This window comes from Scardinius erythrophthalmus (genome assembly GCF_964197995.2).
Source record: "Scardinius erythrophthalmus genome assembly, chromosome: 13".
NCBI lineage: Eukaryota > Metazoa > Chordata > Actinopteri > Cypriniformes > Leuciscidae > Scardinius > Scardinius erythrophthalmus.
The window spans coordinates 8,860,469-8,886,923 of record NC_138233.1 but is presented as its reverse complement, the minus strand read 5'-3'; the positions used below and the strand labels follow the sequence as shown (position 1 = coordinate 8,886,923).

General features: G+C 37.5%; 3 protein-coding genes across 4 annotated transcripts; 1 reads left to right on the top strand and 2 right to left on the bottom strand.

Moving 5' to 3' along the window:
- Nucleotides 1–103: 103 nt before the first annotated feature.
- Nucleotides 104–4,286, bottom strand: exosc3 (exosome component 3). Its single transcript, XM_081381950.1, has 4 exons — nucleotides 4,010–4,286; nucleotides 3,491–3,640; nucleotides 3,234–3,385; nucleotides 104–1,616 (listed from the first exon to the last, which is right to left on the bottom strand). Exons 1-4 carry the CDS (start codon nucleotides 4,241–4,243, stop codon nucleotides 1,409–1,411), a joined length of 744 nt encoding a protein of 247 aa, XP_081238076.1. The 5' UTR covers nucleotides 4,244–4,286; the 3' UTR covers nucleotides 104–1,408.
- A 435-nt stretch (nucleotides 4,287–4,721) lies between these two features.
- Nucleotides 4,722–23,395, top strand: tcerg1a (transcription elongation regulator 1a (CA150)). 2 transcript variants are annotated; one of them, XM_081382935.1, is made up of 21 exons: nucleotides 4,722–4,862; nucleotides 5,273–5,474; nucleotides 5,599–5,766; nucleotides 6,672–6,960; nucleotides 8,087–8,323; nucleotides 9,898–9,960; nucleotides 10,561–10,758; nucleotides 11,354–11,463; nucleotides 11,552–11,640; nucleotides 11,813–11,973; nucleotides 12,343–12,421; nucleotides 12,903–13,038; nucleotides 16,262–16,351; nucleotides 16,470–16,588; nucleotides 18,174–18,324; nucleotides 19,122–19,286; nucleotides 19,570–19,752; nucleotides 19,958–20,137; nucleotides 20,225–20,308; nucleotides 20,494–20,594; nucleotides 22,314–23,395. In XM_081382935.1, exons 1-21 carry the CDS (start codon nucleotides 4,816–4,818, stop codon nucleotides 22,513–22,515), a joined length of 3,054 nt encoding a protein of 1,017 aa, XP_081239061.1. In that variant the 5' UTR covers nucleotides 4,722–4,815; the 3' UTR covers nucleotides 22,516–23,395. The 2 variants fall into 2 exon arrangements, with proteins under 2 accessions (XP_081239061.1, XP_081239062.1); XM_081382936.1 differs by lacking the exon at nucleotides 9,898–9,960 and having other exon boundaries at nucleotides 4,791–4,862; nucleotides 22,314–23,394.
- Nucleotides 23,396–24,026: 631 nt separating this feature from the next.
- Nucleotides 24,027–25,295, bottom strand: gpr151 (G protein-coupled receptor 151; the record flags this gene model as incomplete). Its single annotated transcript, XM_081383492.1, has 1 exon — nucleotides 24,027–25,295. One exon carries the CDS (start codon nucleotides 25,293–25,295, stop codon nucleotides 24,027–24,029), a length of 1,269 nt encoding a protein of 422 aa, XP_081239618.1.
- Nucleotides 25,296–26,455: the final 1,160 nt, after the last annotated feature.

Below are 26,455 nucleotides of genomic sequence, written 5' to 3'. Positions count from 1 at the left end.
AATGTCACTGAAAGTGACAGATGCTGCGGATAAAATGTGAGAGAAGAAATGAATACTTGTATTCAGCAAGGATACATTAAACTAAGTGACAGTAAATACTTATACATTGAAACATTTTTTATTTCATATGAATGCTAAATTTTCTATTTACCCTGAAAAAAGGGTATTGGTTTCCACAAAAGCACCGTATCAGCATATTGGAATGATTTCTGAAGGATCGTGTGACACTGAAGACTGGAGAAATGATGATGAAAGTTCGCCTTTAACATCACAGTAATAAATTACATTTTAAAATATATTCAAATAGAAAGCAGATCTTATAAGTCGTAATATTTCACTATTTCTGATCAAATAAAAAGTGAAAGGGGTTCAAAAAAAACATTTGAAAACAGTTGGTTGCAGAGGACATGTGCGATACAAGGATTTGGGGACTTTCGTCTTTTATATAATTGTGTTGTAAATGCTGATGCAATGAACACAACTTAAGGAAGTACAGATCTAGCCTTCAAATTTATCACTGAAATATCACTGAGACAATAGCCTTGCTGTAGAGTAACTGTTAATGGTCAATCCGCCTGTGAATAAAGGGATTAAGGGATAACTGGATATAAAATGACACTGTTACAGTCATGGTGTTCCCCTTGTACAAACATCATGTCATTTCCTGCAACTACCAGTAAATCAGCAACTTTTGTAAACGCAAGCCAGCTAAAGAAATTGTAGAACAAGTGCCCCCTTCTGGAAGAAACAGACAGAAATCATGAAGACTTTTTTAATCACTACAAAAAAACACAGTTTTCATTAACTGCTTTACCAAGGTTTTATTCATTTTAAACTATAAACATTTTTTTTTTTTGCAGAAATAAAAGCAAAAATATTTGTTTTGAGAGAAATGATGACTTCTCTTCTATGGTGGACAGACAGGGTGAACACTCCAATATCCAAAGTCACTTGTTTGGTCTTCAAAACTGGACAGATTTCCATTATGGGCTCTATTATTTTGAACATTCACAGAGGCTTTACCCATTGTTCATCTGAAAACTGATGACGGGTACTTTAAAGGGATAGTTCACCCCAAAATGTAAATTCTGTCATGATTTTACTCACCCTCATGTTGTTCTAAACCTATATGACTTTCTTTCTTCTGCTGAACTCAAAAGAAGATATTTTGAAGAATGTTGGTAACCAGACAGTTGACATTAGCCATTGACTTCCATGGGATTTTTTTTCATACTGTGGAAGTCAGTCAACTGTCTGGTTACCAACATTCTTCAAAATATCTTCTTTTGTGTTCAAGGAAGAAAGAAACTCATTCAGGATGACAGAATTTAAATTTTTGGGTGAACTAACCCTTTGAGCATGTGTGGCACCAGTTGTGTTCTGGGAAAAGTGATCTTTGTTATGTCCTCTAGAGGGAGCCCTCTGCCACTCTCCTGAATAGTGTCTGTCTCTGTTGAGAGGTCATGTTCTCGCATGTCTCCAGAAGATTGGCCACTATCAGCGTCTGCTGAACTGTCTTTGCCTTCACCCACACTCTGCCATTCATTCCAACAACCAGCTCAAAGGGGAAAATCTTCTCCAGGTCCTTCACTATTTCACTCTGAGGAGCCAGAAGTCTGATGAGAAGAAAAAACAGTTTTTTTTAGCTTTTTAATTAACCATGAAATCAAAATGGACAATTCTTGTTTTTATGGATATTTAATTGGAGTATTTATTAAGCGATTTATCAGTGCATGTCATTTTTTTAGGCAGCGGCTATTTGCACAATCACGATAAATGCTATTTAAACTAAGTGTAAATAGCAACTACATTCTTTACACTAAGTGAAAATAGCATATTTTCTTAGCAATAGATTCTATTTACACTGAGTAAAATACCAGTATTTTCTTTGCAGTAAGTGTAAATAGTAGTTATATGCTATTTAAATAGGGGCAGGTACAATTTGCACCTCAGTGTTGTACATTAAACGTTATGAAATAATAACAGTGTTAATTATTATATTTATTAAATGGATTCATGTGCCCTCATAATCTTTAATAAAATGTCTTCCCTTCCTTCTTGCAGCGACATCTCTTCTCTTCTCTGATGACACGTTTACTGGCGTGAGGGCCACTCCCATGTGATCATAGCAATAGCAAACCATAACCATCCAACCAATCCCCAATGGACTAAATCAAATCAATTTTTTCCTGTTTGAGAAGCCGTTTCTCTCAGATATACAGTACAGGTCAAAAGTTTGGAAACATTACGTTTTTTTATATTTTTGAAAGAAGTCTCTAATGCTTATCAAGGCTGCGTTTATTTGATCAAAATACAGAAAAAAAACTAATATTGTGAAATATTACTACAACTTAAAATAATAGTTTTCTATTTGAATATACTTTAAAAAAGAATTTATTCCTGTGATGAAAGCTAAATTTTCAGCATCATTACTCCAGTCTTCAGTGTCACATGTGACATCCAGTCTTTCACATGATCCTTTAGAAATCATTCTAATATTCTGATTTATTATGAGTGTTGGAAACAGTTCTGCTGCCTAATATATTTGATGAATAAAAGGTTAAAAAGAACTGCATTTATTCAAAATAAACAAATATTTTCTAATAATATAAATCTTCTTTACTAACACTTTTTATCAATTTAACACATCCTTGCTGAATAAAAGTATTGATTTATTTCAAAAAAAGAAAGAAAAAAAATTACTGACCCCAAATTACTGACCAATAGTGTATATTGTTGTTACAAAATATTTCTATTTTTTTTTTTATTTGCTTCTATTTTTTTTTTTTATCATCAAAGTATCCTAAAAAAGTATCACAGGTTATGAAAAAATATTAAGCAGCAGAACTGTTTCCAACTTTGATAATGAATCATCATATTAGAATGATTTCTAAAGGATCATGTGATAGACTGGAGTAATGATCCTCAAAATTCAGCTTTGCGTCCCAGAAATAAATGATAATTTAAAGTATAATAAATTGAAAACCAATTATTTTAAATTGTAATAATATATCACAATATTCCATTTTTTTCTGTATTTTTGATCAAATAAATGCAGGCTTGATGAGCAGAAGAAACTTCTTTCAAAAACATTTAAAACAGTAATGTTTCCAAACTTTTGACCTGTACTGTACATCACAATAGGAAAGAACTATCGCAGCTTCCGACTTTAAGTAAGCTAAGCTTGGAAGTGTATAGATCACAAAGCTGTATTACATGGACAAATCACAAACCTGCGCACTAGTCCCAGAGATACTTTAAAGAGCAGCCCATCAGCTCCAAACACCCCCATCCCGTTGGCCCTGCCACAGCTGTCTATACACACCAGCTCGGGCTCCATATCCTTGTTTGCAATTGTGAACTGGCTGTACACCAGATCTCCAACCTGCAGAACAAAGTCGCATTATCAGTGTGTACAATCATAATGCAATGCAAACAGTGTGAATTATTACTTTGAGTGGGGTGTAAGAGTGCTCATATAAGCAAGTACCTGCACATTAGGCCTGTTCCTCTTGGTAGCTCCCTCGAATGCAAGGTACGAGAGAGATGCTTGCTCACTTCCTCCCACGTCCACTTTAAAGATATCTCCAGACTTTGCAATCACAATGCCAATCACACTTTCACCCTTGGCTGGTACATACTGGAAGAAATAAGGATCAGCTTGAGGATGTACAAACCAGATGACAGATGACTAATAGCCTACTAAATTAGTTGGTTCAAATCTAGTTAACGTTAGCTCCTACTGTGTGACAGCTTAATTTGGGCCAGATTTATGTATTTTTGTTTGTCTCTCTCTCTCTCTCTCTCACACACACACACACACACACACACACACACACGTAATGCAATGCAATGCATGATCATGATCATTGGGCATTTGTTGAAAAAATAAAGAGAGAAATTACAAAATGTCTCAATTTCCAGTACTGTCCTAAAACAGAACAAACCTTAGCCAACTTAAAATAATAAGTGCACAAAAGGTTATTGGTGTGTTAGTCCAGTTCCTCACCCGTCTCTGCTGAGAGTCTATCCAGTACAGATTTGGCTGTTTATGCCGCAAAATTCCACTTTTACACACTTGAACTTCCTCTCCGTTTCTCCGGAGCCCTGGACCGCATATTATCTTTTCGGATTTGATATTAACATCACCATCTCCATCCTCAGGCAATCTGAATGAAAACACATCTCCGGGTAAAAGTACTTCACCGACTTTCTCTTTGAAACGAGCATGTACGGTGTCCATTGCAGAAAAGCAACGTGAGCGCCCAGTGTGTGTGTGTACTTCCGGCGTCGAGAAGGACTCTTGTTATTTCCAAAATAAAAGTTTATAAATGAAATAAAAAAGTTAACGGTTTTATAACAGTCAACGGTTAATTAATCCATCAAACCAGAATGAATGAATGAATGAATGCATAAAACAAAAAGTCATATACAATTCTCTAAAAATATATTAGTAGGATCATGTATACAAAAAAATCTGGAAATTATACGTTTTATAATTCTGACGTGGTCCGTCATATCACCTGTAACTGTTTTTTACTTCACTTTCCTACAAAATGTTATGAGTAACTTACAGTTACCTCGTCTCTCAGCAAATCTAAATTAAAACATTATCCTGATGAAACCAGTTTGGGGGGAAACATATTTACAAACTATTCAATTAAAACTATATTGATTATTCGAAATGATTTGAAATGTAAAGGTATCAGCTTTCGTGACTTGGAGTTTGGAGTTTGAAAACCATTTGGTGGCCGTGCACAAGACTCCAACGGAAATGCGTCAAGGAGACTTTTAATTTGTTTTTCTATTACCGTCATGGCGGATCACACAGAGGCAGAAGGCATTGGCCTGGCCGCTAACAGGTGCGGATTTTGCATTATATTTCATACACCGGTTAACACGAACGACCAGTTATACTTAGTCTTGGTTTTTCCTTAATAGTCAACTGGGTAGTGTTTCCCAGTTGGCTAATTTGAATCTTTTTAAAGCCTCGTTTGGCCTGTTGGTTCGTGGACAATGAAAGCAGCGTAACAACACACGACTGAATGTTCCTATACCGTTATTTATTGATTTTTTCATTGCACTTCAGGTTATAGAACGTGGTTTAAGATACAAATGCACATCATATGAAGTCTGTTATGTCAACTCAGGAAGGTTTAAACGGGAGTATGGTTCGTAAGAATGAGTTAACTCTTCTGTCTGTCTGTCTGTCTGCAGTAGTCGTTGTGTACTGTACAGATATTGTTGTTAAAGTTTATTTTCACTTCACCAGCATGGCCCAGCAGCCAGCACTGCGTTTCCCTGCCACTGCACCTCCTCCTGCCAGCACCTCCACCCGCAGGCAGCCTTTACTGAGCACCCCTGTGCCTCCCTTTGCTATGATGAGGGGTCCTCCACCCGCTGCCCGACCGCCCTTCGGACGGATCCCCTTTGACCCCAGTGTGCCCCCTCCAATGGGTGCCCCACCTTTACAGGTATGAATAGTAGTATATCAGATACCGTTTATTGTGTAATTCCTTAACTCTGTGTTAATTGGAATAGAAAGAGAAGGTTGGGTGTTTGGAAGGTTCCGCTGACATCTATGACTTTCATTTTAAGAGACCCCCGTTTATGCCTCCGCCCGGAGGATCCATGCCACCTCCACCTGGCATGATTTTCCCTCCAGGAATACCACCTACAGCCTCTCCTGCTCCTGCTCCTGCTCCTGCTCCTTCCATGCCCTCTACAGAAGAGATCTGGGTGGAGAATAAAAGTCCAGAAGGAAAGGTATAGCCTAGCTTCTCATTCTTAATGAAGTAAAAAAAATGTGTTGATTCCCAAAGGCAAGGTGGCTTGTGTTGTAATCTTGCTATTTCTTGTTCTAAAAGTCTTGAGATGAGAGTTTTTGTTTAAGAGAGCAAATATTTGTGTCAAGACAACATTAGATTTTGATTATAGTTATTTCTTAAACACTACCTTTTAGAGGGCTGGGGTCGGAAAGATTTTTAAATGTTTTTGAAAGAGGGCATATTTTATGTTTAATGTTATTTGCTCACCAAGGTTTTAAAATAGCTTTTTTCTATTTTAATGTATTTCAAAATGTAATTTATTTATTGGATGTCAAAGCTGAAATTTCACTATAATTACTCCAGTCTTTAGCGTTGCATGATCTTTCTGAAATAATTCCTATTATGCTGAATTGGTGCTCAAGAAACATTTAATTTATTGGTATTATCAATGTTGAAACAGCTCAAAAATGAATAGAACGTTTAAAAGAACAGCATGTATTTGAAATAGAATTTTGTTACATTATAAATGCCTTTACTTGTTGAATAAAAAAAAACAACAACAGTAGTGTATATTATATATTTTAAGTAATATCTTTATACAAATATGCCAAAGGATTTGATGTAACTGGAGAGGAAACTGTTGATTTTTACAACTGAAAACATATCAATTATTGTATTTTGCATAAGAAATGAATGCATAATCAGTTGGAAATTGCATAATGGATTTTTTGGAGTTAATCATGATGCCTTGTATTTTCCCAGCCAAATCGCAAGTGTAATGCACTGTTGCATTGTTAGTCTCTTTACTTGATGCAGTTGATACTAATACAAAATACTTTGTTACTTTCTTTACCGTGCACACAGTTTGATCTATAGTCCTCTTCGGTTTGCTTCTCTATTCAGGTGTATTATTACAATGCACGTACAAGGGAGTCGTCCTGGACGAAGCCTGAAGGCGTGAAGGTGATCCAGCAGGCTGAGTTGGGTCCAATGATGCTGAGCCAGGCGGCGGCGGCGGTGGCGGCAGCAGCCAGTGGAGGTTCCACCGGGCCCGGTCCATCTATCAGCATCCCAGCTGCAGTCAACAGCACTACAGCCACACACACCTCCCAGAGCCTCTCCACATCCATGAGCTCCATCTCCTCTCCCAGCATCACAGCAGCTTCACCTCTCCTTCCAACACCTGTATCAGGTAAATGTCATTCCCAGGAACTTCTAAAGCCCCAAATATACTTTGGTTTTTACAAGTAAGCTAGTGTATGCTTAAAATGCACATAATCCAACCTTCTGATGACAGCAACACGTCTAAACAAGTATGACGATTTTTTTTTTTTTTATCTTTAAAGAATTTATAACTTATAACTTGTGTAGAAAAATCGCACAAACATTGGATAAGGATAAAGCTTTCAACAATGTTTGTTTACATTGACTTTTTGCAGAACATAAAAAGATTCAACATTGAAGAATGTTGGTAACCAAACTGTTTTGTTCTGTCTGTCTAAATACTAATTCAGATGCAGCTTTAGAAAAAAAAAAAAGTTTGTGTAATAAATTTTGTTGATTAAAATAAAATATTTGTAATGTCTATTTGAAGCTTTTCTCATGTAAAACAATAATGACTTTACATTTTGATGTGCACAATCATGTGCAATTAATTAATTAATTGTTAACAGTAATCATTTGAACATTGCCTTACATTTGGATTGGTATCTGAAGTCTTTAATAGTACATACAATCAACAATTGAATATATTGGCTGAAAAAAATATTGGAAGAAACAGAAATTACATCCATAATAGTAGTAATAAATATTATAAGAAAACAAATAGACAGAAAAGACATCAATAGTGGTAACAATACAATATGTTGCAAAGTAATGTTAGCTATTACAGTAATACAGCTTTTTTGTAATTCAAAAAGCAATAGTTGTATATTTATTACTCAGATTGGGTACCTTTTACATCAGTTTTGGCTTCTTATAATGTTTTTTTTTTATTATTTCTTTTTTTTACTATATATAAAAGGAACCTGAGGATGGTATATTTGACTCCAGAAGTACTCTATTCCTAATATGGGTATTTTCATTCAAACTATTACTTCTTCCTTATTTCTTTCGTAATATACTTTGGGTTAATTATGAATATTTATAATCTTTTCTGTCATCTGTTCAGAAACAGAAAAAATATTTTATTTCATTGATCTCTGTTGGGTTTTGCAGAAAAATTATTTAATCATCTCAGCAATTTATTAATTTTGCTTTGTTTTCAAAAGTAAATCACAAGTGTTACCATTCTGTATTCTCAACTGTTTGAATTGTAGCCCCTGACGTAGTGGAGATGCCGTCAGTTGTAACCACAACCCCCAGTCCTATGGCAACCTCAATAGCAGCTGTCAATCCACCAACGGTTACGGTCTCCATGACTGCAGGTCCGCCACCGATGCCGGTGGCATTGTCTCATACTGTGCCACAGCCCACTGCTCCAATGCCAGGGTTCCCTCCTGTCATGGTGCCACCCTTCAGAGTACCCCTGCCTGCCATGCCCATTCCACTGCCTGGTAGGTCTGACCTTTGAACTTGTTGAATCAATTGTACCCTGCTAAAGGAATAGTTCACCCTAAAATGAAAGTTAATGATATGTTTACATGACAACAATGTACTAAAAATGAAAACGTTTTTCCTTTGCCTTTTTTCGCGCACAGACGACAACATTGTCAAAACAATCCCCATTCACACTGATCCGTGAAAACGATTAAAAATGCTGTATTAAGCTGCCAGGCTAGTAGTTGGCGATGTCACTGTAAAAATATTAATGTCATCGGTTTCACAAATTCGTGTTTTTGTAGGTTACACAGAGACAATGACGGTATCATTTTCAAAGTTTTTGTACTTTGAAACCCGTTTTCAGTCAAAAGTTCAGACCCCCAAAACGCTGTTGTCGTGCAAATGAATGGCCAAAAACGCATAAAGTTTTTCATTTTTATTTGAAAACTATGTTGAGTAAATGTCATCATTTACTCACCCTGGTGTTGTTCTAATGCTGTAATGCATACCCTTCTTTCTTTTATGGACCACAAAAGGAGAATAAAAAAAAAATGTCCCGCTTGCGCTTGTCCATATAATGGCAGTGAATAGCGACCAGCATCAAGCTTTTTAAAAAGGTGCAAAATTGCTGTATTCTGTATTCTGGAGGGTTTATGATGGGGTTTGGTGAAAAACAAACTGAAATTGATTGTATTATTAAACAAAATTCTAGACCTTGGCCTTTGGCCTTTCTCTGCACGGCTACACGACAGTTCACTCAGTCTCGCCCAGAAAAAGCAATCAAGTTGTGAGAAATCAAGACTAAGTAAAACACGACAGACCCTCAGAACACTTAAGATATACGGCACGTATCGCATGGAATCATTCGTTTAAAAAAAAGAAAAAAGCTTGATGCTGCTTGCTGTTCACTGCCATTATATAGACAAGTGCGAGTGGGACATTTAAAAAACAAAAAAACTCTTTTTGTGGTCCATAAAAGAAAGAAGGGCAAACAACATTAGACCCACACCAGGGTGAGTAAATGATAACTTCATTTTCATTTTAGAGTGAACTATCCCTTTAAGAATTCTTTAGCTTTAGTGTACTCTGAATGCAACTGCCTTTCTCTCCTCAGTTCCTTGTCTTTCTGTCTTTTTCTTACTATCCAGAGCATGTCTGTAGTTTGACAGGAACCTGTAGAGTCGAAAAGATGCCCATTTCTGCTTATTGGATGAGTTAACTAACATCATTAATGAAATCATATAATGTAGAAGATGATTCAAAGCAAGCTCTATTGTAATAAAAATATATAACATTAAGTGATAAATGCAGCCTTAACTACTGCATTAATGTTGTAGTGTTGCAGAAATGTTCAGTCTTCTATAGATGGCTGTAATTTGCCATTTTTATTTGCAGTTGTTGCCAAGCAACATAGGCTGGCGTTATTGGCCAAATTAAATTGAATAAAGATCAGTTAGCAATGTAAGATAATACTGTAGTATTTTCATCATAAATGATCTAGCATTTACTCTCCTGACACCTGAAAGCAGTAGATGACGTATGTTTGTGTTTTTTCCAACACTCTGTGCTTGCTTATACGCTCTTTCAGGTGTAGCAATGATGCAGATAGTCAGCTGTCCCTATGTAAAGACTATCTCTCCTACCAAAAACGGTAATTCCCTCCCCGTTATGGCATGTTAGTAACTGTTGTGCATCTCTATGCTTTCTTTCAATGTAATTATTTCCAATTAGAGGCCACTCTGTTTTTTGAGACAATATTTTAACAACATCATGCCACTTTTATGACTTGTTTTTGACTTAACATGTTACATAGTTGGAGTAAATCAGTTTTTGTCCCTTTGAAAACTTTTAAGTTACAGCTGAGTTGTAGGCAGTAACGTAGATAATAAACTGCTATAGAAATTCAGATAACAGTGTTTTGATTTGTTGTAAATGTTCCTACCTTGTCCCTTTTTTCTTTAATGGTTTTAATGTGATATTGTGTGGCATTGTCTTTGCATGCCTCATTCTCATATTTAATTTAGTGTTTAGATTTTTTGTTATATTTTGTGCAGTAATTAAATCATCCAACACAGATTATACAATGGTTAAATTTTTTTTTTTTCAATTTCTGACATTATCCTTTTTTAACTTGTTGTTTTAACCATGTTGTTAATACAACAATGTAAAATAATTTTTCTGTCATTCTGATTGTATTAGAGAAGAGCTACATGTCTTGAACTGATTCTGATTTTGTGTATGTTATATCAAGGTATGCTCCATGGCATGGCACCACCTTTAGTACCCATGATGCCCCCTCAAATGGCGATGGCCGGGCCCTCAGGACTGCCTGGAGCTCTGAGCACATCCGAGTGGTCTGAGTTCAAAACCCAAGAGGGAAAGTCCTATTACTACAATAAACACACACAGGAGACCACCTGGGACAAACCAGAAGAGCTCAAAGAGACAGGTTAGAGACTGGGACAAAGGCTGCATTTACACTGCAAGTTTTAACACAGATCAGATCATTTAATCATAAAAGATTTGTAATTATCCCACTTGTATCTTTGTCACTTGCCAGCATGGACAAGTTAAAGCTGTCAAAAATGTGTGGAAAATTTGACTGAATGGATAAAAACAACAGTAGTTTTTGGTAGTTATTTTATTTATGGACTGTTAGATCTAGAAATTCTGAAGTGATATAAGGCATGGTAAGATTAAATTTATTTGAAGTCCACACATTCTGTGTTTGCATGTGTGCAACAATATCCAATCGGTGTCAGATACGAGTAAAAAAATGTAGCTTTTGTGCAAGTGTAAGTGCAGCCAAAAACATGAGGCAATCACCCATGTTATGACTTGAAAAAATTATAATAAAATATTAAATGCCAATGACATTTTCTTTTTCAAAATTGTTGTTTTTAGAAACCTCAGTGCTGAAATGTCTTAGCTAGCAAATATCTTTTTTTAACATATTAGTTATAGTCTGTTTTCTTGAATACAGCCTTCTGAAATGAGTCTTTTATGAGATTTGACAATTGCTCATCTCCATGTTTCCATTACAGAAAAAGAGAGCGAGAAGATCAAGGATGCAGTTGTTGACATGATTGATGCTGAAATCATGGACATGGAAGATGGAAGCCCAAAAATCCACCCACCAAAAGAGCAGAAAGAGGTTGGTAACAAACCTAGCTTTCTAAATTGTCTTGTACAAAAACAAGAGTTTCTGACATCATCTGACATGATCTGTGCATTACTCAAAGGAGCTGAAAGATGAAGAGATGACGGAGGAACAGAAGGCAGCAAAAAAAGCAAAGCCTGTTGCAACCACACCCATTCCTGGCACGCCATGGTAGGCAACCACTCGTGCCTGTTTAATCAAAACAGATTTACTTGATTCAACTACATTAAATATTATTATTTGTAAATCACCCTCAAAATGAGTTCACAAGCAATTAAATGCTAAATTATATAGTTGGAGCTCTTTGTATTGGATTGACCTGAACTCTATGCTTATGTGTCAGGTGTGTGGTGTGGACGGGCGACGAGCGGGTGTTCTTTTATAACCCCACCACACGTCTGTCCATGTGGGAGCGACCAGAGGAGCTGGTGGGACGGGTTGATGTAGATAAAGCGATTCAGGAACCTCCACACAAAAGAGGCCTGGACAACAGCCACAAAATGGGTAAAAGTCATCTCCCTAGAATGCATGTGTACATATCTCTCCTATCAAGTGTTTGCATTTTTTTCATTTTTTCAGATTATTCATGTATTTATTGGCAAACATCTAGAGAGAATAAAAATAACTCTGTATCTAAACCATGTGCAATGCACCAAGTCAATAAGAACAAATTTGATAATTTAATATTTTGCACCAGTGAGTTTTTTCTAAATCGGTGTCTATGGTACACCACAGCAGTTTAAAGTGGGGAAAAATTCCTGTCTAAGTCAGCTGTGAGCATGAAGCGTTCTCTATCCATGTCTGACTCATTCAACAGCTTTTTAATAGCTGTCTAAACCTTCTGTTGCATTTTTTTTTTTTCCTGTGACACAGTGTTGGTTAAAGAGGAACAGGAGTTCGCTATTGCAGATGACATACCTGATGATGAACCCAGTAAGGCCAAGAAACGAAAGTGAGATTTTTTTTTTCTGTATTTTCTCTGCTTTATAAAACCACGCACAATGAGACCAGGAATTTGATTCAAGAAAGTAAACAGGGATGGTTTTGACTTTTTGTTTATTTTAATGTTACACGTTAGAGGAAATTGCATTAAAAATACTTATGTCTCCCAGCACTAAAGGCAATGGACACCACGTCAGATACAAATGAAATGAAAGTAAAATATATAAATAAATAAAAATCCACATCAAACCTGTCAAATTAGAATTTCATCATTCTCTAAAAACATTTTGTATACTAGAATAATTTGTTCCGCATCTGAACAATCTAAAAAAAAGTCTAGTCTCTAACTAATAAAGACAGCCGATTATTATGATGTTATGGAGTTTTGATATCTTATGCATGTTTTTAATGCTGAAAATTCTGACTTGATGTGAATATGCCTGTTTATGCTCAGACATGTCTTCTGGCTGATTAGTTGTTTTGTGTCTTAGGATAGAGGAGAAGAAAGAGGTCGACTCAGAAAAGGAGGCAGCCATGGAGGCTGAGCTGAAGGCAGCGCGCGAGAGAGCTGTGGTACCTCAGGAAGCTCGGATGAGTCAGTTTAAAGACATGCTGCTCGAGCGAGGGGTAAGGCATACACATTTTAACTGTGTGAGCACATTAAGGAATATATATTAGGGCTGTTGACGTGTTAATGCGTGCGATTCATTTTAAAATCCTTAACGTCCATCTGGTCCTGTTCCGTATCGCAACTTGACTTGTCTAATATGTAAACATGCTCTTTGCAGTTGCATTGTACACATTGTACACTGTGAATTCTGAAAAGTAGTTTTTTCTGTAATGTGCTTTGGTGTGCCTTCATTTTTGAATTATATGGACTCTTCGTATCATTTGGTGTGCTTTTTATGTAAAGACACCTAAATTTACCTTGGAAAAAAACTTGCAGAAAATAGTGTTGTGAGAATCACCCTTTTCAATCTGATGGTTTATTTGACGGATATAGCAAACAATGACAAAATGAACGTGTTAAACAAGATAAATGGTGTATTCTTACTTTCATGATAAATGTGATTAATCGCACAAAATTATGCAATTAATCGCAATAAAAAATGTTTATCTATTGACAGCCTTAAAATATATAATAGGGCTGGGCGATATGACCTAAAATTAATATCACGGTATTTTTCATCTTTTGAACGGTGACGGTATAATATCACGGTATAACTTTTTTTTGGTACATTTTGGGAGGAGTAGCCTGTCCTGTCTCTCTTTAGTATGTGAATAAAGTTAATATTTTTATAATATAATAAGTAAATGGTAGGTATCCTTATCAAAAAGAGACATGGGAGAGTATTATGCATTCTCAACATTTATTTTGCAAAAAACCTAAAGATCTTACTTAACAGTGTACAACAAAACAAAAATTAGCAGTGTAATAACTAGGGCTGTTTTCGACTAAGGATTTTCATAGTCGAATCTGATTCGTTAGATTTTGCCGTAGTCGACTGATAGTCTAACCTTTTTTTTTTTCTTTTTTTTTTAGATAGCAGCTAGATTTTTTCCATTTCAAACAAAAGAGCTAAAACACATATATCACACATATATTATAATATTTCATAAACATGAGGAGCAATATGAGAGAGAAATTTGGTGATCGTTGTTTAGGTACATTAAACCACGTAAAGCTTTTTAACGCACATGAGAACCGCGTGGAGTCAACTCGCACATGAGAACCGCGTGGAGTCAACTCACAGCCGCTCCGCAGCCCTGCTGAAAATGTGAAGCAGAAACGCTTAATATCAGATAACGTCCATAATAATTGGACTCCGGGTTCGATTTTTTTTACCATTTTCAGTGGTTATGAGGAGCAATATGAGAGGGAAATTTGGTAATCGTTGTTTACATTAAACCACGTAAAGCTTTTTAACGCACATGAGAACCGTGTGGAGTCAACCCACAGCCGCTCCGCAGCCCTGCTGAAAATGTGAAGCAGATTTTTGAATACATTTTTATTTATTTACATTAGTAAGCTACAGGACATCGTCTTTCAAAACATGACCTGCGCGAAAGCGAAAAAATAAATAAAAATGTACCCAGCCCTTCTGAAAATGCGAATGCGTCTCTGTCCCCAGCACATTTCAAACCAAACTGACGCCCATGTATTCGACTATGAGGTTCATAGTCGAATCAGACCTCTCCGAATCGAATCGTCGAATCCATTAGAAGTCAGCCCTATTATTTAGAATTAGATATTATTGATGTAAATGCAGCCGTTCAAGGAACATAATTGATTTATTACGGTATTGACGGTATTAGAAAATCCATGTCGTGGCGCAATGTCACACCGGTGATGACTATGACACCGGTGTACCGCCCACCCCTAATATATATATATATATATATATATATATATATATATATATATATATACACACACACACACACACACACACACACACACACACACACACACATACAAAGTTTAAAGATTTGTGGTGAGTAAGATCTTTTTTTTGTAATTGGTACTTGACACGCATTAAGCGAAAGTGACTCTACAATAATGCTACAAATAAATGCTGTTCTTTGAACTTTCCATTCTATCAAAAAATCTTGAGAAAAGTGTTGTCACAGATTCCACTAAGATATTAAGCAGCATAATAACTGTTTTCAACATTGGGCTGGTAAGGAATGTTTCTTGAGCACCAGATCAGCATATTAGAAATAATTCTGAAGGATCATGTGACACTGAAGACTTGAGTAATGATACTAAAAATTCAGCTTTGCCATCACATAAAAAAACTACAAATTTTTTTTTTTTTTTTTTTTTTACTAAATGCGGCCTTAAGAGAGCATAAGAGACTACTTTCAAAAATATAACAAGAAATCTTTAACAACCCCAAACTTTTGAGAGAGTGTATGTCTTATTTATGTATAACAATAAGTATAACATGAATCATGTGAGATCGTTCTGCTCTTAACAATACTTACAAGGCAGAACTGTGTTTACTCCTCAAATACTCTAGGGCTTTTTCTAAATCCAGTTTATACTGACATACTTGCAGATCAACAAATTGTTTAATGCCTGAGATATTTCATTACAAAATGGTGGAGAGATTTTGCTGGGGGTGATTCACACAGTGTAGTTTATATATTTATTTTCTGGTCTGAAAGGTCAAACCCATCATTTTTTTAAGCTTCGGTCCTCATTAAAATACTTACCTGACATTTACTAGTGATCAGAGAAGAACTGATCAGTGGAGTCTCACATCTCCCGCCTCTTGGCAACAGATTTAATGTTTCAACTATGAAATATGGATAAACGCATATGTCGTTTATGTAATGGAGATCCCTTCAAGTCTGTTGTAGAGAGCTATCTGCCCTTTGCATCACCAGCCTATGCCAAAGATGAAAGGCACATTTGTAGTCAAAGGGTCTCATCATCAAGGTAAGACCCCTTCCCCCTCTTCTCCTCCTCATCCTCGGACCCCCACTTGTCTGAGAGGTGCCGTACAGCAGCATATAGCCAACATCACTCCAATAGACGAGCTGCCCGTTCACCCCCCATCTAATTACACCTCTCTCATTGCGCCAATTAGCATGGTGGGAAAAGAAAGGGTTGGAGGCTGAGAGAAGGAAGCTGAGGACCACCTGTCGGGTTTGTGTCATTCATTAGGGATGGTGGAATGGAGGATGAAAAGCAGTGGGCTCACACACCCTGACTCCAGCTCTGCAGGAGGGGGACGCGCTCAGAGGGGCTCACCTACTGAACGCTCTCTTCTTGTTAATGACCCTAATTAAGAGGAAGGGGGGTTGAAATGAATCTCTCAACACTTTTCTCGTCTTTTATCAGGTCTCTGCATTTTCTACCTGGGATAAGGAGCTTCATAAGATTGTATTTGATCCACGTTATCTGCTGCTCAATCCCAAAGAGAGGAAACAGGTACATGTTTCACTGTATTTAGCTGATACCATGTTCACAATGTGAAAACAGGTTCATATCAGCCTTCAAATGTATTGTATATTAGCCCACTCATCTCATGCCACTGTCCCCTTAACAGGTGTTTGATCAGTATGTGAAGACACGTGCTGAGGAGGAGAGGAAAGAGAAAAAGAATAAAATCATGCAGGTCAAAGATGACTTCAGGAAAATGATGGAGGAGGCTAAACTTGGTGTCAGGTAAATCAGGATAAACCTAATTTGTCAATGTTGGTAATATCATTGTGCACTTTTTATTTCTGATAAACACCTTGAAATTGGAACCAGGAAGGTTATTAAACAATAATATATTTTTTAAATGTTTGGCTTTGTGTGGCATCTTAAAAATGTGCAGTGCAAGTTGTTTGGCTATTTCATGTTTTTGTCTGCTATAATATTATAATGTTTTTGAATTAATGTTGAATTAATCGCAACAAATATTGAAATGTCGACTAATAACTCAGATTAATTAATGGCATATCCATGTACATTACCGTTCAAAAGTTTGGGTCAGTAAGAATTTTAAAGGAACACTCCGACTTTTTGGGACTTTAGCTTATTCACAGTATCCCCCAGAGTTAGATAAGTCCATACATACCTTTTTCATTTCTGTGCGTTCTGTAAGTGTTATTTGACGCACCCACCGCTAGCCTAGCTTAGCACAAAGACTGGATGTAAATGGATAAGGTAGCATACTAATCCCAATAAGTGACAAAATAATGCAAACATTTTCCTATTTACATGTTGTGATCTGTATAGTCACAGCGTGTACAAATAACAAGGCTATATGAGACAGAGACCATTTTTAATCGTATAAATACTGGGAACTATATTCTCACTAGGCGTAGGAGCACAGCTACTTGGGCGGAGTGGCTACTTTGTTTACGGAACCATCAACAGGGCGTCTCGTGTGCTGCGCTAATCACTCCGCCCAAGTAGCTCCTACGCCTAGTGAGAATATAGTTCCCAGTATTTATACGATTGAAAATGGTCTCTGTCTCATATAGCCTTATTTGTACACGCTGTGACTATACAGATCACAACATGTAAATAGGAAAATGTTTGCATTATTTTGTCACTTATTGGGATTAGTATGCTACCATTATCCATTTACATCCAGTCTTTGTGCTAAGCTAGGCTAGCGGTGGGTGCGTCAAATAACACTTACAGAACGCACAGAAATGAAAAAGGTATGTATGGACTTGTCTAACTCTGGGGGATACTGTGAATAAGCTAAAGTCCCAAAAAGTCGGAGTGTTCCTTTAAAAATGTTTTTGAAAGAATTCTCTTATGCTCAACAAGGCTGCATTTATTTGATCAAAAATACAGTAAAACCAGTAATATTAAATACTATTTTAATTTAAAGTTTCTATAGAAATCATTCTAATATGGTGATTTGGTGCTTAGGAAACATTTCTCACTCATTATTATCAATGTTAAAAACAGGTCGAAAATATTGCAGTAAACTTATAATTTTTGTGGAAACTGATCATAGAATGTTCAAAAAGCTTTACTGTCACTGTTGATCAGTTTAATGCATTCTTGCTGAATAAAACGATTCATACCTTAAAAAAAAATATTTCTGACCGCAAACCTTTGAACGGTAATGTAATTGATTTAAATAATTGATTGGCAATTTTAATTTACTGTTAATCTGATAAGGGCTCAGTTACCACAACATCAAAGTTAAGTCATTATTTGTATAGCTCATTTCACATCATCCTCTTGCATTGCAGTGAATGTACAAATGCTAAATGCATAACATAACTACTTTTTCTCTTCACAGAACAACTTTCAGTGAGTTCGCTGCCAAACATGCCAGGGATTCGCGCTTTAAGGCTGTTGAAAAGATGAAAGACAGAGAAGCCATTTTCATAGAATTTATGACAGCCTTCAGAAAGAAGGAGAAAGAGAACTCAAAGAACCGTGGGGAGAAGGTGAGGAACTAAGTTAATACACAACTGTTGCCTTATTTTACCAAAAGCTGAGTTGAGATGTCAGTCTTATTAAACATTTAGAAGTGGCCCTTGTTATTTAACTGACATTTAATACAATAGAAACAAGTGCTCAATGGGTAGACATTACACATTGAATATCTCTTGGTTACCTCACATTCATTGTCATGTAATACACTACATGTTCACAGACAAATATACTCGTAGGCTGAGACTAAGAGACTGTGAGAGTCTGTAAGTTGTTTATGAGCTGTAATCTGCCATGGCGTTTGGTCTACATATGCGCTGTCTTTGTGGCTAGGGTTAAGTGCAGAAAGTCTGGGCTGATTGACTTTGGCAGCTAAAGGTCAGCCATCAAACATTAATGCCAGTGAAATGTCACCTGTGTAGGGGGGCCATAGGTTAGGAGGGAGTGTTCACCAGGTGGGGTTCACCAGAGGATGCCCATCTAATTCCGTGATTATTAAACCGTATTATCAATGATCAGGTGACTCATTAACCACTGGCCTTGGAAAGGTATAGTTCACAAGTAATGACACTGTCCCAGTCTCCTCTCCAACAATATATTACTCTAGTTATACAAGTGATCATTAAGCAGACTTTCCCAGCTCAATGGTGCAATTGTGATGAGAAGTTGTTGTCCCCATGTGGGATTTGAACCAACATCAATTTGCATTCCAGCCTTGATCTACACAGGCCAAATTCAAACCTGTGTATCTGCACTCTTATGTGTTGGGGACATGTCCCACTACATTTAGGTTGTTCTTGTTTTCTTTAAGGTCAAGCAAGACTTTTTTGAGCTCCTATCAGATTACCATGTGGATGGTCAGCAGCGCTGGAGCAAAGTGAAGGAAAAGATGGAGACTGACCCTCGCTATAAGGCTGTGGAAACCTCTGCAGCTCGAGAGGAACTCTTCAAGAACTATGTGGAGCGTCTTGCCAAGGTTAGAGAAGCTTATTCACATTACACCATGTTTTGGTGCCAACCCAACCCTGTGCTATTTTTAGACAACAAGAGAGAACTACAATTTAGAAAGGCATGAAAACATAGGGATATTGATACTTTTACAGAATGGATAAAAGACACATTTACAAACACATGTATTGACAACTCCGTACTCTTCATTTCACTTCACAACACTTTATTTATAAGCATTTCCTTTAGTGATGAATGTTATTTCTTCTGTGGGGAATTTGTCTTGATCCTTGATTTTGATTCTCCTCCAGAATCCAAACTCTGAGAAAGAGAAAGAGCTAGAGAAACAGGCCCGGATAGAGGCCAGTCTGAGGGAAAGAGAGCGGATGGTTCAGAGATTCCGCTCGGAGCAAACCAAAGAGATTGACCGGGAGAGAGAGCAGCACAAAAGGGAGGAGGCCGTCCAGCATTTTAAAGCTCTCATGTCTGATATGGTAATAGAAAGTTTGGCTTCGTATCATGATGCCAGATTGAATATCTCATACCCATATACAATGGAAATATGCTTGTTATAACTATTCAACCTTAAAATTTTCCAATTTATGAAAAATGAGAGAATGGTTAAAACACATCACCATTATTTATGTATAACCTCAATCTTAAATCTAATATTGTAAAATTGTTTTCTGTATGTGACAGGTAAAGACGCCTGATGCTGCCTGGTCAGACACGCGCCGTAGCCTGAGGAAGGATCATCGCTGGGAGTCATCCTCATTGTTGGAGAGGGATGAGAAAGAGAGGCTCTTCAACGAACACATTGAGGCCCTTGCAAAGAAGAAAAAGGAGCATTTTCGCCAACTTCTGGACGAAACAACCTCGGTACACAGTGACAAGGGTCACTTGTCTAACTCTATTTGTTGTCAGTTAATCTGTTGTATTCAGCTTATTCAATATTCCTTCCTCTAGATCACTTTGATGACATCATGGAAGGAAGTGAAGAAACTCATTAAAGAAGATCCGAGATGCATCAAGTTTTCAAGCAGTGACAGAGTAAGGCCTGTCTTTGCCTCTTGAACTTTTTGAATGAGTTGTACTCCTTTTGTCAAAAAGTTGTCTATAGTAAGTCTATATAGTTATATCTTTATAGTCAGTCTATATAGTTATGTCTATATATTATGTCTTTATAGTATGTCTTTAGTAATTGTCTGTACCTGCTGTTCACCTTTTCACCATAGAAAAGACAGAGAGAGTTTGGTGATTACATCAAAGACAAGTACATCACGGCCAAAGCAGACTTCAGAACTCTCCTGAAAGAGACCAAGTTCATCACCTACAAGTAAGAAGCTTCAAATATATGATTATGCAATTCTGGATAATTTTCAGGAATCATTGAATAATTATATCCTATATAAATCCAATTATTTGAAATAAAAGAAAACAGTAAATGTAAAAACAAACTGTCCTACTTTATATATCATAGTACAGTTGCAATCAAAATTATTCAACCCCCTTGACCTTCAAGACATTTTCAAATTGGCTCTAAACATTTGTGTTCAAAATTACTCTGCCCCGAAAAGTAAAATTTTGTGCAGATTTTTTTATTCTTTATAACCTCCAATTTTTATTCCTGTCACCTCTTTACTTCAATCTGGGCCCATTCCTCGCTAGGAAAAAAGCTTCCAGATCACAGATATAATCTTTGGTTTTCACGTTACCACTGGTTTCTTTCATTTCTACCAAATATTTTCAATGAGATTAAATCTGAAGACCGTACAGGCCACTCAAGAACATTGTACGACTGATCCCTGAACCAAGCTTTGGGTGTATACTTTGGGATGACTGTCCTGCAGGAAAGTCCATTGATCATCAAGCTTCAGTCTCTGCACCGAAGGCATCCACCATCTTTGCCAAAATGGCTTGATACAAGGAATTCAAGATGTCCTTCATATAGTCAAGATTTCCACTTCCTGCAACAGCAAAGCACTCCCATAACAAGACTGGAGTGCCTCAATGCTTGACCATGGAGATGGTGTTCTTCTGCTCATAAGCTTTGCCTTTTTTGCTCTAGACATACTGCTGATCCAGTCCAAAAATTTCCATTTTGGTCACATCACTCCATAAAACATTCTTCTAGAACTCCACAGGTCTATCCAAATTAATTTTAGCATATTCAGGTTTGCATTTTTGTTCTTCTCAGTCAAGAGTGGCATTCGGTAAGATGTCCCAACATGAAGGACATGCTTGTCTAGTGTTGTTCTTATGCTCTGCATTGAAATGTTTTTTTTTTCTCCTTTTATCAGGCTATTTAGCAAGTTTGTGGCAGTAAATTGAGGGGTTTTCTCAGTTGCTCTGGTCAAACATTTTATTCCCCTTAATGAAATTGTGCTTTTTCTTCAAAACCCTAAATGGTTTTCTGGTACAACACATTTTAAACTTATGAATAAGGCTGCCAGCTGTGTCTCTAGAAACTTTTAGTGTTTCGGAAATCTTCTTATAGCCATAAACTTTCTAATGTAATAAAACAATTCGTTATCTATAACTTTTGTGAGAGCTCTTTTGACTTACAGTTTTTGAATACAGTTTTTAGAAACCTCTGTATCTTTAGAAAAGCCTACATTTGTAAATTGTTACAGTCTCCGGGTGGTTGAATAATTTTGTTTTGCAACTGTATTTCATCTTACAATAATGCCATTACTATTGTAATTGAATTAATAGAACCAAGTTTTTTAATTTCCGAAGAAAGTGGTCAAAATTTAAAAGAAGTTGCCCACTTTAAGATGTGCCACTTACAGTTAAGGTGTTGTGGAAGTATTTTAGCAGGGAGCTATGCAGTTGCTTGGGTTTTCTGAGTGGCTCTCTGGTGTTTATTTATTTGCCCAGGCCAAAAGAGCCCACCTGCAAATCTATTATATTCTGTTTGTGGTTTTGCCTTCAGTTTGTCTATGTGAATTTCACAATTAAACCGCAAGTCTGGTTCCAAAAGTAATAGCACAATCTCCACAACAGGCTTGAATGATTTGAGTTTGGACATTAAATTTGAATTTTGTGTCTTCAGATCACACAAGTTGATGCAGGAGTCAGAGCAGCACTTGTCGGACATTGAGAAGATCTTGGAAAAGGATAAAAGGTACCTGGTTCTGGACTGTATGTCAGAAGAGAGGCACAAACTCCTCATGGGATATGTGGAGGAGCTAGACCGCAGGGGACCACCTCCTCCTCCCACTGCCTTTGAACCTGCTCGACGCTCCACTAAATGATCTCACATACACCTCCCAGATATTTTCCCACACTACCACCATTCACATTATAGACTCTCAAAAACATAAAGATAAATCACTCCAGTCCAAAGGTTCTACTTGTCAAACCTTTGAAAGTGAATGGTACATACCCACTTGCCCCCTCATGCCATAAAGAACATCCTGGGATAGTGACCAATCAAATCAGCTGAGTATAAGACACCGAATAAGTATTTGGACCAACTGGAAGTTTTTGTTTTTATGATGCATTTCCAGGTCATCTCCATAACGAGCCACAGTATTTTCATGTCCCTATCCTGTCTTACACAAACACTTTATCCGTCCAGTCTGAAGGGTTAAGTCCGCATTAGATGCTAAATGGTGATTGTAGAGGATCTGTCTCGTGTTTGGGTAACTGTCCTGAACGTCTTCTGGAGGTATCGCCACCTGGTGCCTGTCGACCCGTTTTTTCCTCCAGCCACGGTCTCAAATCACGAACGTCAATTCAGTTTCACATGTCACACTTCTGCTCCAAACTGTTTAGAAACTGTGATTTGTTGAAATTGGGAGAACCTCCCAGTTTTGTGAACATTTTTTGGTGACTTTAGTCACCCACAGGGATATTCAAGAATTATGAAAGCCTCTCTGTGTATGTCATTTTAACTGACTGTTGGGTTAACATGAAAGATGTTTCTAGATGATGAATATGTATGAGTAATATGTATTCATTAGTTTGTTTACAATGTGTTATGACTGACCGTATGAGCACTGGCAGTTGGCCATGTCAACTGGTCTTACGGTTTAATTTAATTGTTCAGATGTTTCTTAAAAGGATATTGTTTTTCGGACTTGCTTTATGTACAGCTGAAGTTGAATAAAAGCAACCCATTTTTTTAACTTATGTTGACTGGATTTTACATTTTGCATCCGTTTGCACAGATATGTATAGAATGGCTCATAGCAGACCACAAAAACAACACAACTCAGTAGGTAATATATTACAATTTATTTTACACACATGCATTTCCTAAATGCTTTCTTTTATAGCATATTCATTCTGTAGACATTTTATTGCCATCTTATTGTGTGGATATTGTCACGATAAACAAAAAGGGGCAAAATGCAGGTAGCAATAAAAGTAAGATTTCAACATTTCAACTATTTTTTTATTAATACTCTAGGCAGGAGAGAGTTATGCACAGCTTTTCAGCATTGTTATTGTCTTGGTGGACTTCTGCGCACAAGACGTCACAACACACTGGTTTCTTTAGTGATATCTCTACCTATTTTGTTATGTAATACATCATTTCTAACATCATCACACAATACAAATAATACAGTCATTTCCATTTACTCCTAATAAATTATACCAAACCAGTTTTCTCCATTTTTTTCTCTTTTTAAGAAGGTTACACAAAATCAAATACATTCATAATTTATGAGGTGAGGTCTGATGTGTTGTATGTGTTTTTCTTTTATGTTGGCAAAATGAAAAAGAGGCGGTGTAGATTCAGACTGTCTTACTGTTTTCCTTACTTGGCATCCTGGTGCTCCCAGGGTATAGGATCATTTTCCTGTGACTGGGAGCCGGTTTCCCTCTCCTGCCAAAACTGCTCTAGATCTGGCAGTACAATTCCATCCTTGTTGGTCGGACTCTCCTGCAGTCCTTCACACTGGTCCGGTTGCTTCTCAGAATTTTGCTCCTCTGTTTGCCCTGGCTGGTGTGGAGGGAGGTGGGCTGATCTTTCAGGTCTTGGGGTTGGCGACTTCGGGGCGGTCGGGGTGTGTGGTCCTGCCTTGTGTTTTGCCGGTTGCTTGCGGAGGGTGAGCCTACGCCACAAGCCTATGTAGCCCTCCCTGAATTCCTCTGAGAGGGCGAGAACAATGACAGGGTTGACTAAAGAGATGGAGAACATGAGGAGCTGGGCGGAGAGAGTGAAGAGCACCGGAGGGAAGGCACCTTCGGTCTCCAGCGCGTGCCGCATCCAAACCCAGGAAACCCATTGTGGGAGCCACATGGTGGCCATGGCCACCGTCAGGCTGAACAGCATCAGGGTGAGTTTGCGGGATCTGATCTGTGTCCGCAGGTTCTGGGTCTTGCTGGACCTGCGTTGGCATCGTCCATACGCTTTCCAGAAATAAAGTAGAGCAAAACTCAAAGGTGTGCAGTAGGTCAGAAGAGGGTACACCTTGGCATACACGGACATAAAATCATGGGCTTCGACAGGCACTGCTTGAACACAAATCATTACGTTTCCTTCTCTTTGCAGGGTGGAAAAAAGCCACTGGGGAATTGGGACCACGCAAGCCAAGAGCCAAGTGAAGAGGAGGACAACCAGGATAGTCTTCAAACGGATGGTCACTTGCTTGGTGGGGTTACTGACATACTTGTAGCAAGCTTTGGCCATGATGGCCACGGTGAAGCTCTTTGCAGCCATGCAGGAGTGCAAGAACCAGTCACAGGTCTTACAGACAAACAATCCCAGGGTCCAGCTGGCACGGGAATAAGCAGTGGCTTTGAAGGGAACAGCAAATGCCAAGACCAGACCATCAGCCAGCATGAGGTTGAGGATGAGCGCGTTGATCAAGGACAGCTTACCTTTACGCGCGTTGGTAATCAGGACTCCTATAGCAGTTACATTCCCGGTGAAACCCAGGACGCAGATGATTCCTAGCACCACTGGAATCAAAACCTTCAGATCTCCGTGATCCAGGTGCTGATAGCCACTTCTCTCCAGAAATGAGCGTCTATCCACAGAACTGTTGACGGCGCTGATGTTCATAGCAGGTAATTTATCCATTTTAACTGTGATTGATTGGTAAACGAAAGACAGAGTTGACACTATGTGCAGAGAAGAGAGAGATATGCTCTCTCAAAACTGCGTCTATACGCGAATAAACTCCGCGCGCTTATGGAACGGGTCCTTGCGCTGTTTTCCCGCCTTTGACTAGACGGCGCGAAAGAGGAGCGACTTTATAACGGACGTTTTGATTGACAGGTGCCGTCCCCAGCTGGCTGACAGCGTTTCATTTCGCCCGTCGCGATACTCCCGAGGGCAATTAAAATGATTTCGGGTAATAAGCACTGACGGCTACACACGGAGTCAAACTTATTGCTTCTATTGTCACTGGAAATTATGGATTTTTTATTTCCTGCCGGAGACAAAGGCTTGATGATTGCAAATGGAAATATGGAGTAGCCTAGCAATATGAATGATTTTTGATGAGATTTTACCTCAGCAACAAAGACAAACTGATAGGCTGTAATGTAGCCTATTTTAATGTACTTTGACATATTGCTTTGGTAACACTTTATAATAGGCTACGTTATTAACACCTTTTATAATGTTTGCCATATTTATAGGATTGCCTAGTATTAGCCTACATTTATTTCCAATTCAGAGGACGGGAATACTTATCAGTTTTTACTTAAGTTTAAGTAGGCTAAGTGAGTTTTTTTATTATTATTTTTTTTTTTTTACGATAGATGTTTAAATTTGAATTGTAGGCTATAACACATGGGCCAACATTTTGTGCCACAAAAATATTGAACAACGACATATGGAAAACCATTAGGTTAGGATTTGTGTCCCATTAAGTGGGCATGTTGTCACACTATGAGCGTATGTAAATGTATACATTTCATGTACTCATGTGTAAATGTGGTCTTATTGTGTCCACGTTTTATCCAGCAGCTATAGGAAAAATCTGATACTGAAATTTTTATTTGGAGGACAGAATTCAGAGAATTATTATAATTTATGACCGTCATTTGTGTAATTTGACTTTTGACTCAACCAAAAAATGATACCGAGACTTGTGGGATTAGCCTCTCTTACTCCCTTTTAGCCTTTTTATTAAATTTGTAATAATTTGTATGCATAACTAAAAATCTATTTAGAATTATATAATAATCAATGTGTTAGTGTTATTATCAATGAAAATTATCATGAAGTGTTAT